The 14430-nt window shown below is 45.2% G+C and overlaps 1 protein-coding gene across 1 annotated transcript; it reads right to left on the minus strand.

Moving 5' to 3' along the window:
• Positions 1–422: 422 nt before the first annotated feature.
• On the minus strand, positions 423–14045 carry LOC306967641 (uncharacterized protein). Its single transcript, XM_079562725.1, has 3 exons — positions 14028–14045; positions 10955–11010; positions 423–836 (listed from the first exon to the last, which is right to left on the minus strand). Exons 2-3 carry the CDS (start codon positions 11001–11003, stop codon positions 583–585), a joined length of 303 nt encoding a protein of 100 aa, XP_079418851.1. The 5' UTR covers positions 11004–11010; positions 14028–14045; the 3' UTR covers positions 423–582.
• Between the last annotated feature and the right edge of the window lie 385 nt (positions 14046–14430).

The raw sequence follows: 14430 nt of genomic DNA on the forward strand, positions 1-14430 counted from the left end.
TTTGATAGAAATAGCTTTTGCTTTCAGTAAATATGACCAGCTAATGCTGCAAATTCAACAAATGACCATTTTCAGTTAATTACAAGCTTTAAAATGTATTGAAACGATGAGTTGCATAATAATTTGGAACAGTAGATTTTTAGGGTTTTACTATATTATTTTTTGAAAAAAATACTGTTATCACTGGGAGATTTTTTCAACCACATTTAAATGATCTTCTTCTAGTTAAAGACTTGAAAATTATGCTGACTCTCATTTGAAATCTTAGGAAAATGTCATTTGCATAATAATTTGGAACGCAGTGTACATACGCACAGTATATATATCACACAGTATGTATATTTGTGCTCATGTTTTGACTGTGTTTTTCTTGTCAAAGTTTAAAGCACTTTGGGCTTTTTGCATCGTTAACTATGAGGGGGTGTGTCTACACCTGTTCCTCCGCCTTGTTACTGTCGGGGCGTGTCCAGGGGGTGTGTCTACACCTGTTCCTCCGCCTTGTTACTGTCGGGGCATGTCCAGGAGGTGTGTCTACACCTGTTCCTCCGTCTCATTACTGTTGGGCGTGTCCAGGGGGTGTGTCTACACCTGTTCCTCCACCTTGTTGCCATCGGGCTGGGCCATAGGGGCGACCTGTGTTGGTTTACAGCAGCCGGCGCAGATGTAGTGGAGAAAGCACAGATAGGCGCTGGCCGAAACCACCACAGTGATGATTATGATGATGGTGGCTCCAAAGACGGGAGACAGGACACTCTCCAGGACAGACTGCAGCCCACCACCCTCCTGGCCCGAGGGGTCACTTAGCTTGGTCTGGTCCGAGGCCCCAGCTGTCGCACCTGCAACACACAACAGACGAGACACTGGTCACTTCAACATCCCCATTTTAAGACATGTACATATCACACTATTCATCAGTCTGTTGATAGGACAAAATGTTCAAACAGATGTCTAAAGTCTTAGGGCCAGATCTTGTGACTGGCGCAGTCCGTGCACAACTCTAAACGCAATGTGGTGCATGCGTGATCTTACATGTGGCACAGGTTTTGTGCTCAAGGCTGCAGCACTAGGGAGAGGGCGTTATTTAAGAAAAAGAGGCCGACTGCGGCGTGGTTCATTACAAGCAGCACTTAGAGCCTCTCTTCTATGACAACCTTCACATTATGTTCCTCTTTACATCACGCTGCCTTGTCTTCTTCTTTAGAATCGAAGTCAAATTGAAAACAAAAGCGAAATTGCCTTGAAAAGTCTGTTTGAGTGTAGGTTACGCACGTGCTTACTTTGATGCAGTAGATCAACACGCACACTCCTAACACCAAAACAACAACAGTTTTCCATAAATAAACCACACACGCCCTCAAGTGCCACAACACCACGTCCAATCTGCGCTTTAAGGAGACATTTCCATCGTGTGTCGGTCTTTACCTCCTGATGATGCTTCTTGTGTAGCCACAGCTCAGTCCAAAAGAAAGAAGCGCATTTTACAGGACGCATAGCAACTTTTTTTTTCTTTTCCAATTTAGCCGCTCCAAGAATCCTGTAATGTTCCAATACGCTACAGTTTTCTTGCAACTGCTGCATAACTCTGTAACTCCTCCACCGCCATATGACAGTTTCTGATCAATTAAATCCTGTACATTTCGTAACTTTGCGCATTCAAACGGTGTCCAACGCGAGGCTGCTGCCTCACTTTCCCGCCCGCTCATCTTGGATCTGCAGCGAGTGGCTGCAGCAGCGGAGGAACAGTTTTATTTCTTTAATCTTTATTAAACATTGCGCGCTGCATCATGCATGTTACGCGTGTCAAGAAACCGCAAAAGAATGTCCAGTCCCTGTTGGACAGGGGTTCCACCGTGGACAGGGTTGAAGACTGCAATATAACATCAAGTCGGTCCGTTAGCTAGCGACAGGGCATGGGACAGGGGGACACCAAGTGAATAGCAATGAACAGATACAACAAAAATTGTATCATAATTAAGGGGAGACACTACAGCAAACATTTTTAAATGCACAGGGGTTTTGGCTCATGTGTATTTGTATGTGTAACATGTGCATTTCTGAGAGTACTGCCTTGGCTTAATTATCTCCACACGGTCAGACAGCTCCGTCTTCTTCACAGCAGTCATCACGCCTCACATGGCTACTTTTAACTGGAAGGCCATCATTATGTGCTCTATTGTGGTTCTCAAACTGTGGCACTTGGGCTCTTCAGCAGATATGGGTTCACTGCGGTTGGTGAGTTTTAATGTAAAAGTTGGTTAAGTTTACATTTTTGCTTCAGCTAATTTAAAGGGACTCGCTCACTTCTACAATCCCAGCCCCTGTCCCCAATCAGGTCCTCATTAGTGACAGACATTAAAACTCAGTGACTGAACTCTGCAGGTTTTGAGATTTCAGATGAGGAATGGCATGTTCACATATGGGTCAAAGAGGGACCTGTGATTCATGTGACGCCGATCTTAGCCTATTGACACACGAGTGAAACGGCGTAGAGGGGATGCTCCACGGCTGTCATGCTAATTTTTTTTATAGATCCTTATATTATTTCAATGTTTATAGAGTTATATTGTCGTCCAATCAGATTTTTTTGCTCTTTGTTGCGGAGAGCTCTTTGGACCACAGATTCAATCAGAAGCCTGGGTTTACATGCCGTTAACACATCTCATTGGACGAAGCCGCTGTCAATCAATCCCACAGTGAGAGCAGCTGTGTTTGAAAAGACGCTACAACAACAACTGATAAAACTTATTGCTGTTGTTCATTTGAAACTGGACTTTGTTTGGAACAGCCCGATCCTGGTGTTGCCTAGAACTGGGATTTGTCTGGACGTCACAATAGGGCCTGTGGCGTTACCCATGTTTCCCCTGGCCCACCTGACATGAGCCCCATCAGAGCAGCGTAATGCCAGCTCAAAATAACATGTCTCCTGTGGTGATGATGCCTGTTGTCATGGTGACCGTGCGAGTCCCTGTGTTTAAACTGCCAGTCATTTCCCCTGAGGGCAGGCTCATATGTCTGTTTGGTAAGGATTTCTATTTTCCAGTGATGACCCTAATGTGACAGAAGGATCAGTAAAGGTCAGAACATCACAGGGCTCGAGAATCAAATATTTCCTCATCATTTTAGTCACAGTAATATTTGTGTGACTAAAATTGGACTAAAACTAAATTGAAAGTTGTTTATGAGACTAAAACTGTGACTAAAATGTCTAGATATTTTTGTTGAGTAAAATCTGACAAAATGAAAATGAAAAGACGAGACTAAAATCATCCAAACTTTCAGCAATAGTTTGAAAGAGCCTCGTATCATTTCAGTCCTCTGTTTGTTCATGAAGCAGAGGACCTGCATCAATATGATTACAATAAAATGATGAATGCAAAGTTGTAGTCGACAAAATTTACCTGCTATTTTAGTCGACTAAAACTAGACTAACAGTGAAAAGAATTGACTAAATCCTCACTTTGGTGTCCTGTAGGAAAGACTGGTGGATAATTCAAACGTAAGAGTCGATATTTGCAGGAGCCTTCAATGTTTGTGGCTCCAACCTCCAGATTGTAATAAATCCACACAAATGTAACAACACTTGTGAAGAATGAATACAAGGTGTAACAAATATCCTGTCATTAACTGTGCCCCGGGTCAAACAGATCAGAGGAACATAAAGACATGCAGATGCAGAGATTTAAATACACAAGTGGCATGATCCAGCGTGTGTCGCTAAGCAACCCCTCAGCGTGATAACAGTCTTCAGGCCTATTGTAACCCTACCCTACATTTACACAGTCCTCTTATCAGTCCTTTATCAAACCTTTTTTGAGGCCCATCACACCAGAGTCAGGGAGGCTTCTGGAATTTCCCGCTATATTGAACCATTTCTTTTTCCAGGGCTCTTGATGGAGGGACAGAAGCTGAAACATCTCGGGCTCCTCCAGGTTTTCATCGGTTTGGACTTAAACTTAAACCCGCCACAGAAGTGAAGCTTGAAATGAAAAGTAACATCTCATCATTCTCTGTTCACCGTTGGATTTTGGATTTGAAATAACACATTTCTTTCAGAAGTGCATGTTATTTGGATTTCATATGTGTTTGATATTCTTTATTCTCCTGGACACTACTCGGGTGTACAGGTTTGCATTTGTTTTCTTTCCAAAATGTTGTTTGTTAAAAGACTTCTTTTGGATTCATAATAATACTCAGCGAGTGTTGAGGTCCTGCTGTCTTTCGGCTTTACTGAGTATATTCATCTGTCTCCTGCACTGGCTCTCAGCGGGCCTGTCCTACAGTCACTTCAGAGCAGACTAACTCTCCAAATGTGCGTGTATGAAGGAAGTATGTGTTCCTCTGTCTCTCTGCTCAGTCCCTCTGCTGTGGGGCCTCAGCCTCTCTGCTGTGGGGCCTCAGTCCCTCTGCTGTGAGGCTTTAGTCTTAGTCCCTCTGCTGTGAGACCTCAGTCCCTCTGCTGTGAGGCCATAGTCTCTCAGTCCCTCTGCTGTGAGGCCTCAGTAAAAACGGTGGCCTATTCCTTTAAATGTCTCATATTTAGAGCAAATTAGTCCAAATCTCCTAAAAATCTGCATTAATTGTCTCCATTCAAGCACACTGATCTGAGATGACCTTCTCCCACTGTTGTCAGACTCTTGACTTTGTGTTTCTGTAGTTGTTATTACGCTCTGATACAGAGGAGATCCTGTGGTGAGACTAACGTCGTGTCTTCATGCGTGTGATGTGTGATGTGATGCTGTTTTCCTTCTCACTTCACACACGGCTGGTTGAATCTGGATAATTGACGTGACTATGAGGCGATGGAGCCTGTTGCTTCAGTCACTGCGTGCTGTGCACGGGCAGGTCCCGCAGCAAGAGCCTCTCCGCAAATCAATGAAAACTTTGAGCTGCCTTCATATTCACCTTATTCCGCCCCGCCCACTTTTGCCACTTTTTGCGTTGTCTCGGCACTTCCGTTGTCCAGACACTTCCGGTCGAGCGTGAAGTCCGTTCATTTTAACGGAGAACGAGGGAAAATATTCTCCGCTCAGATGTTTAGTCGATTGATTTGTGTAAAATGTCCAATGTTCATTTGCACCAACATGTCAACACTGCACCGTTTCTCTGCGCGGCCGAAAAACGGCTTTGTTTTCGTGTAGTGACTGATTTTCTGTGGACTTCTCCAGTCCCATGTTAACAGAGAGGAGAAAAGGGGCGGGCACAATTCATGGCGGCGCCCACGCGAGCCTCCAGAATAAGGTGAATACCGAGCTTGGTTTAGTCTTGTAGTCTACATTTTTTATGGAAAATGAAATGTGTAGCGCAGACACAGCGCCTCCTTCGTGTCGGCAGGAGAAGTGCAGTAGAGGCAGGTCTTTCAAAATTCAGTTTGAAGTCAAATAAACGGGTGTCGCTCCTGTGCCAGATTCTTTATCCAGACGAGCGAAAACCAACGCGCCAACACAAACGCATAAAAAATTTGACTTTTGGGGGATGAAGATCGGGGCATAGACAGAGCATTTCGCCCAAATTATGGGGATGGTTTAGCCCCCTTTGTCTGGTTAATACTAACTCTCTTAACTTTTCCCATTCATTCTCAATGGTAAGCCATTACAGTACCACCAGCGTCAAATTGGGGTTTCACTCCTCCCGCAACACTGTTTTTGCTTATGTTTATCAATCACAGAGCGTCAAAGTCATCTAATGTGGCATTTTCTTTGAGTTAACAAATGAATGAGGTAAAGTCACTGTAGGTGCTGTAGGTACAGGTGTCGCCATGACACTGATAAGCACTTGTTTTGCTGTAGTGGAAAGTAACAAAGTAAAACAAACTACAGTAAAAGTACAAAGTTTGGTAGCACTTACATCTGTGAGCAGACTTTTGGTGTCATGACCCTCAACAAGTCCAGACTCAGAGGTCACTGACTCACAATGACGTGTGAGCTGCAACCGGCACATTAATAATCTAATAATGTGTCTCTCTTGTGCTGTTAAAGATGTTTACATGTTGCACTTTTAGTCAGAGTTACTATTATCTAAAGCCAGCCACAGTGTTATCAATACACAAGACCAGGCTCCTCTCGTCTGATGACAAGTTTCAAACTAACTGCCGGAAAGTGCTGGCTCCCTGCATCAGAGACAAGATCCCTTTTTACACCTAGACACAATATGCCCAAAAAGCCTGGCCCTAAAACAAAAAGCCTTTCCTGATTGCATTGACGTCCCAGGTGCACCCAGTTGTCTGTCTCCCATATATTTGCATTTGGCGCCTGTATTCACTGTTTGTCCTGCTGTGTTGTCTTTCATGTCTTGTCTCTGCGTAATAAATCTCACACTTGACCAGACACTACTTCTGCAGCTTTTCCTTTGATTGAGTCAGAAAATCCACAAGACTCTATCTTGCTGCAATTTTGTGGCTGCAATTGTTGATTTTGTTCGTCTACACTGCCTACACACATGACCGCACGGACCACGCTTTTGCTTCTATCTGGACACTTGAAAGGCTTATAATCAGACGCTCGTATGTGTTCACTTCAGGCGGAGCCACTGCTGCGTGATTCTGTAGAAGAAGAAAAACTGCGCTGTTGCTGCTAAGCACTAAGATACGAATGAAAAGGGTTTCCTCTTTGTTTGTACTTTGGTGACAGTGGAATAGTGTAATCTTGCCTCTTTCCTATTTCAGATATTTTCAATATGTGTGGGTTTGAGTGTGTAGTACCTGTCTGTCCAGCGATCATGTTACGCTAAAATCCCCTTTTAAACATATTTGTAATCCAGTGCCTTGTTTAATACGCCGCACTTTTGTTTTCATATGTTTATTGAAGCATTTGATTCCTCTGATCTGAATGCCTGGGCTCAGGGAAGGCATTCCAAACCACAGCTGCTGATCGTCATGAATACTTTCTCTCTTCAGACAGTGAAGAGGTGGTTATGTTGCTCCAAAGACAATCAATAAATAATTCCTGAATGTGTTTTTCCTCCTCCTGCCTCCTGCGTGTTCACGCCGCTCTGAACAGCTGGCGTGTTGCCGCTTATTGATACCGCTCTGACACACTCGTCACCCGCACACACTCGTCACCCGCACACACCCGCACACACTCGTCACCCGCACACACTCGTCACCCGCACACACCCGCACACACTCGTCACCCGCACACACTCGTCACCCGCACACACCCGCACACACTCGTCACCCGCACACACTCGTCACCCGCACACACTCGTCACCCGCACACACTCGTCACCCGCACACACTCGTCACCCGCACACACTCATCACCCGCACACACTCGTCACCCGCACACACCCGCACACACTCATCACCCGCACACACTCGTCACCCGCACACACTCGTCACCCGCACACACTCGTCACCTGCACACACTCATCACCCGCACACACTCATCATGTACCTTTAATCTAGGCTTTATAGCACTCCAATCTTTGTTTGTTTGTCTCATTTGTAAAGCGTCTTTGAGTCCCTTGAAAAGCGCTATACAAGACTTATGTATTATTATTATTATTATTATTATTATTATTATTATTATAGTTAACACTTGTTTTAATGTAGCATGTTATTAGCACAGATAGAATAACATGTATACTGAAAAATAAAACAAAGTAACTATTATTTGCAGTTATATGTGTTTCACGCTTGAAATCACTGTGTTCATGAGCACATTTTCAGTTTGGCCCTTGGAGACAAAAAGTTTGGGCACCCCTGGTTTAGTCAAAAATGTAGACTGAAGTATTAAGAATAAGTTTGGACTAGTTTAATGTTATGTGCACGCTGTAGTATTTGCCAGCGTAGCGCATGTGCGGGATCACCCACAGTAAACAACATTCATTGTGAGTATAAAGAATCTTTAGGAGCGGGTGTGTTCCTCACTCTCTGTATACCACAGCCTGGGGAGAGTCCGAGACAAGTTTAGATGGGTCTTCTTGACACCGACCACATTTTAGTTTGAAAAAAAAAAAAAAAAAGATTGAAATAGTTTTAAAATCTGTCAAAGTGACATACAAACGAGTGAACTGTCACCTCCTGCTCACATCCACCTTCAACAAACCTCTGGGGAGTATACAAATTCTGTCACGGCTGACCTTTTAGCGGCACACAGGCACACCTCGGTCGCCATGGAAACTGTCCCCGCCACAGGGAGGGCTTGGAAATGAGAACGTGATGGTGCTTTCTAAATGTCTTCAGCAGTGGATCGGTCACACACGGCGCTGATGGAGGGCGGCGGGCTGGGAGTTCTACCTGGAAAAACTAATATCGACCAATTACAAAATCACTTTTTGCCCCAAACATTTTTCTTGAAAGGCCAAAACTCTTCCATGTGATAAGATCATTCGTTACAAGCCGCTGTCATACCTTTGAGTAATCTTTGCGTCTTCAAATGTTCAATGTTCCAAAAGCATGACAGACCAGGTCATGCTGTGAGATGGGCTGACGATACTGCTGTTCTGTCTTTAGACCAGGACTTTGTGAACTGGTGCAGACACTGGAGCATCATCTCAATAGACCCATTTCATGTGACGTATGCAAACTCAATTACATGCATGTGCGCACAAGCTCGGAGCAAAACAACTGGAAAAAAAACATATTGTAGTAGCACCGGCACGCGATTAACACTTTTGTTTCCGTATGAAAACAACAGAATGAAGAAGAACTTGTATTTCTATAGCGTCTTTCAAAGATATAGTCATAAAGCACTTTATGCGAGACCATTATATTCACTCGGTGGTGTTCAGTTTCTCCTGGGGGAGACTGACAGAAACGCTGTTGCGTCTGCACACATCTGCACACATCTGCACACATCTGCACACATCTGCACACATCTGCACACATCTGCACACATCTGCACACATCTGCACACATCTGCGTCAATGGTCCCTCTGAACATAGGCGTAATTTGTGAGGTGATAGGGGGGATCTTCATAGGATGGGAAAAGCTACATTTGAGAACAACCCTCGTTTACACTGATCCAAACTACCCGTGGACTCAAACCTATCCCTAACCTGAAAAACACTCAAATCAATGGAAAAAGCCCTTTCCAATCCTAGGAAAAAAAAATCTTTTCACGGCAAACTGCTGCTGTTTAATGACAGACGCACAAAGAGCGCCCGGGCAGACGCACAAGGAGTGCCCGGGCAGACGCACAAAGAGTGCCCGGGCAGACGCACAAAGAGCGCCCGGGCAGACGCACAAGGAGCGCCCGGGCAAGTGTTTTTTGGCTTCATTCACGCAGTTCTCTTGCCTGGCTAACGCCAGGCTGCTGTGTGCGCTCGAATCATTTGGAACTGCACAGCAGCCTGGGGACCATGGCTGAAATTTTCGCATGGATTTGGGAACCAATCACAGAACGAGGAGGGACGGCAAGATGGTGACGAGCTATTCGATAAACGTATATAATAATATTTACGGATCCAACATGACAGCAGCAGACGCGATGGTATTTTTCGATCAAGCTTTAGGCCGTTTTCTAAATAGTTTAGCTCAAAAGTTTACAGCGGGTACGTCATATGTCATCGGATACGATGATACTATTGGCTGTGGCTACGTGCAGTAGCGCCCAATAAACGACTCTGGACGATCGTAAACCACACCTCTCCTACGAGAAAATGAATTGGTGGACATTTTTATAACACACCGGCAGGAGGCTGATGGTTTGTGTGTCAAATGAGGGACAAATGGTCCAAAGTTGACATGAGGAATGAACCCCACGAGGAAAACACATGTTCTTTTGCACTTCTGCAGTGACACAGTCGGGTCTGACGCCTGATGCACAAAGAGACCAAAGTAAACTTTGTTTAAGGGACGAGACGAGCAGCTGATAAAGAGAAACTATCGCCAGGATCCTGCTTCAGACTGAGCAGGGAAACTCTGCTCAGACTCTGCGAGCAGCTGCCCACACGGTTCTTCTTTTGAACAGAAAGGAGGCCATGCAAATTCCACAGTAATTCCAATATTTAAGGAGTACATTTACATAGCTAACGTTCGCCTGATTACCTCCAGACTGACCCCACAGACCCTTCATCATCACCTCCAGACTGACCCCACAGACCCTTCATCATCACCTCCAGACTGACCCCACAGACCCCTCATCATCACCTCCAGACTGACCCCACAGACCCCTCATCATCACCTCCAGACTGACCCCACAGACCCCTCATCATCACCTCCAGACTGACCCCACAGACCCTTCATCATCACCTCCAGACTGACCCCACAGACCCTTCATCATCACCTCCAGACTGACCCCACAGACCCCTCATCATCACCTCCAGACTGACCCCACAGACCCCTCATCATCACCTCCAGACTGACCCCACAGACCCCTCATCACCTGCAGACTGACCCCACAGACCCTTCATCATCACCTCCAGACTGACCCCACAGACCCCTTATCACCTGCAGACTGACCCCACAGACCCTTCATCATGACCTCCAGACTGACCCCACAGACCCTTCATCATCACCTCCAGACTGACCCCACAGACCCCTCATCACCTGCAGACTGACCCCACAGACCCCTCATCACCTGCAGACTGACCCCACAGACCCCTCATCACCTCCAGACTGACCCCACAGACCCCTCATCACCTCCAGACTGACCCCACAGACCTCTCATCACCTGCAGACTGACCCCACAGACCCCTCATCACCTGCAGACTGACCCCACAGACCTCTCATCACCTGCAGACTGACCCCACAGACCTCTCATCACCTGCAGACTGACCCCACAGACCCTTCATCATCACCTCCAGACTGACCCCACAGACCCTTCATCACCTGCAGACTGACCCCACAGACCCCTCATCACCTGCAGACTGGCCCCACAGACCCTTCATCATCACCTCCAGACTGACCCCACTGACCCCTCATCACCTCCAGACCGACCCCACTGACCCCTCATCACCTCCAGACCGACCCCACTGACCCCTCATCACCTCCAGACTGACCCCCGACACTCACCACAGATGAGCCCCACTTGCAGCAGGGGCAGAGCCAGCAGAGTCAGCATGGTTCTCCTGAAACACAGCAGAAGCGTTCGTTACTATCACTGGAGGGAAACGCGTTCTACAATCAGCACCTGCTTTACTTCATTACAGTTTTTTTAGTCAGGGAGCACGGACAGGACACATCATCTCAAAGGAAAGACGCCGTCAGAAAGTTACGAGCCAAAATAAGCCCTTTCTATTCATGATGAAGTTAAGAAAAGCTAAAGTCATAATATGTGATAATAGCGTTTTATGCTGCTGTGTGTCTGTTTTATTATTGTACGAGAGAACAGAGACTGAGCTTCTTTAGTGGCAGAAAACAACCTTGCACACAACAGAAATACAACAAGCAGCTTGGGGACACGCTATTGTTGTTAATGACAATGAGTTTTATGTTTTTTTTTATTGTCTCCTGAGTCCTGCCAAAGCACTATTCACAAACAAAGCTTTGTTTGTACAGACAGAATTGGACCATGTTGAGCTGTAGTAAAGGGATAAAAAAAACATTCCAGGCTTAAAGGTCCTATATCATGCAAAATCGACTTTTTAGAGCTTTTAGCCATGTTGTTTTGCTATTTCCTTATCAAAAACACCCCCAGAGTTTTTTGCGGCTTCATTCATGCAGCTCTCAGTAATCCTCCTGAATCCTGCTCTCTGAGCAGCTGCTCCTCCCTCTGCTGGTGACTGAGTGTTCAGTTGTGTCCTAACAGCGGAACGGAAGTGCTCGCAACTTTTTTCAAGAAGAGGCCAATCGAAGTTGTTTTTTTCTCCGGGATTCAGTGACTATCACCAAAATATTGTTTTTCTGTGACTGTCACTGATGGATGTTTGGTGAACCTTCGCCAGAATCAAAGTGGATTAACTTTTATAACCAACGCAAGTCCCACTATGTAAACAGCGATGGACCAGAGCGGTGAGTCAATCCAAACGCGGGTTAGCTTGTGTGTTAGCATATTAGCATGTGTGTTAGCCATTTATGAAGCTGTGTTGCAGATGTCAACTCCGTATAACTGCATCATGAAGTAACTTCACTTATTGTTGTTTATTTATATTACGGTAAAGTTGTATGTGCGGAGAGAGGGGGCGGAGTTAACTGAATCAAAGCGTTTTGTCTTCCGGGTTTGAAAAATACCTCCAGAAAACACTTATATTTATCACAAAAATGAGTGCTCCATAATGATAGAGGTACAATATATCATATACATGCCTATACTTAACTTTGGAATGGCTAAAATAGCATGATATAGATCCTTTAAAGGGGGGGGGTTTTGTGCAAAATCGACTTTTTCAAGCTTTGCATCATGTTATTATGTCATTCCCTCATTAAAAACATGCCTGAAGTGTTGCATTCATGTATTTTTGAGTAATCTGTAATCTGTCTGATATTGCAGATTTTAGGTTCTCCTGTGTTGCCTTTTCACACTCCTTTTCATGTTCCTGTTTGCATGTGTTGAAAGTCCGCTCTGTTTTGCACGATAACCACCACTCGGCGGTAGGCGTGGCCACACTGACAGGTTTATTGCTTATATCAGTGTGGCCATGCCTGGGCAGAACCTCCCACATCCCACACAGACGCCTCTGAGGAAGACGGAAGTAAACATTTGATCTTCTTTAGAGAGTTGTGTTTATTTAAACCCCTCCTGGAACCGTCACCTTAACGTGGTGGAGGGGTTTGAGCACCTGAATGATCCTGGAGCTCTGTTGTCGGGGCTTCGTGCCCCTGGTAGGGTCTCCCATGGCAAACAGGTCCTATAGGTGACGGGTCAGACAAAGGCTCCTTCCGAAACCATCAAATTGCTAAGAGCTCTTACGCCAAACCGGATGTGCGTCAGCGTCCGCCATGGCAAGTTGCTTCCGAATTGGTCTGTCAGTTAGGAAGGAGTTAGGAAAAGGAGCCTTGATGCTAACTATCACAGCCACTTTAGCATAGGGACCTCTGGTGCTAACTAACCGGTGATTAGGAGCTATGTGCCATCCCACAAGCCACTGCGCCAAACCCCCCCCACCCCCGTTGCCCCCACCCTCGAGTGATTCATGCGCAACCACTGTTGATTGACAGGAGCACATTTAATAATAAAAATAATAATAATTAAAAATCAAGATTCTGCACAAGCCAAACTTTGTAAAAGTGACAAAATCCATGTTGTCGTCCCCACAACTCAGTCACATGTCAGTGTTAAAGAGGAAACTCAGGAAACGGATTAAATGCTTTTGTTTTCATTTAGTAGAAACTTAAGCCACATGGATCATTTGCTGCTGTAGCTTTATGAAACAGCTGTTGAAATAAAATAACCCACCACCTGCAGGAGGAGCCATAAGGGGCTGGTGCAATGTGATTTGGGCAGCTCCAACAGCTGCCCCCAGAAAGCGGATCAGCGACCCACTTTTGGGTCCCCGACCCACAAGTTGAGAACCCCTGCTCTAATGTGTCCCATGTTAAAGTGTGACATTTCCCAAATGCGGGGGAGGGTGGGGTAAGTTATGTAACATCTGATGTAAGATTATAGATTTGATCTTTACATGATTTGCCAGACCAATAAATGAATAAAAACAAAATTGCCAGTTAATAACGCCATTTTGAGTGAAAAAAGCTTGTTAAAGATCGTTACTATAAACACATGCATGTACAGGTAGGTCCTCTTTTTCTGATGTCGGTCATTTTGTTTGCTGTAAAAGCAGATTAATAGTTGAGGCAGATTCTTCTTAAATAAACACAACTATCCAACTATCCAACTATCTGTTTTCAAAGACGAAAACTGTGGTAAAATGAAACAATGCATCACAAACGACAAACAATTGAATGCACAACTCTATAGTTTTGCATTGTTTGTTCTGGGTTACACCACTGTTTTTTGGAAAGCCAACATCTTTCAAACCATATGTTCAAGACGCTCTTTGTGTGTAATCGTAACATTTTGTCAAAAGCAAAAAACGGTCTCATCTCCCCCACTCTGGCTCAGCTCTCCCCCCCCCCCTTCAGGAGACCAGTCTGTGGTATTAAGAGTGTGTTCCCGCCCGGTGCGCTCGGACCGTCAGTGCGCACTCACCTCACGTTGACGCGCTCCTCCCGCGGCGCATGTTGATCCTCATCAGGTCCGGTCACGTGCTCTCAGCCAATCAGCGCAGGGCCGATTACACCGCCACTTCTTGGGGAGATCCATGACTTTCATCGATACACGGAGTCCGATCTTTCCTTCTTCTACTCGAGGCTGATATTTGGAACTTGGAAGTAACTGTACTTAGGGCTTACTGAAGAAACACATGTGGTTACTCTTCTTGGTCCGTGTACTTTTGCGTTCATTGTATTTTCGATTTCAAAAGCAATATTTTTTTTAAAAGTTTTCTCACAACCAAAAGATGTTAAGATGTAATACATTTTATTTGTATTTGAGCTGATGCAGAAAACTCAAAAAGCATCATTATTGTATTTTCTTTTTTTGCATTCTTGAT

The sequence above is a fragment of the Gobius niger genome, assembly GCF_951799975.1.
Source record: "Gobius niger genome assembly, chromosome: 9".
NCBI classification, from domain to species: Eukaryota; Metazoa; Chordata; class Actinopteri; order Gobiiformes; family Gobiidae; genus Gobius; species Gobius niger.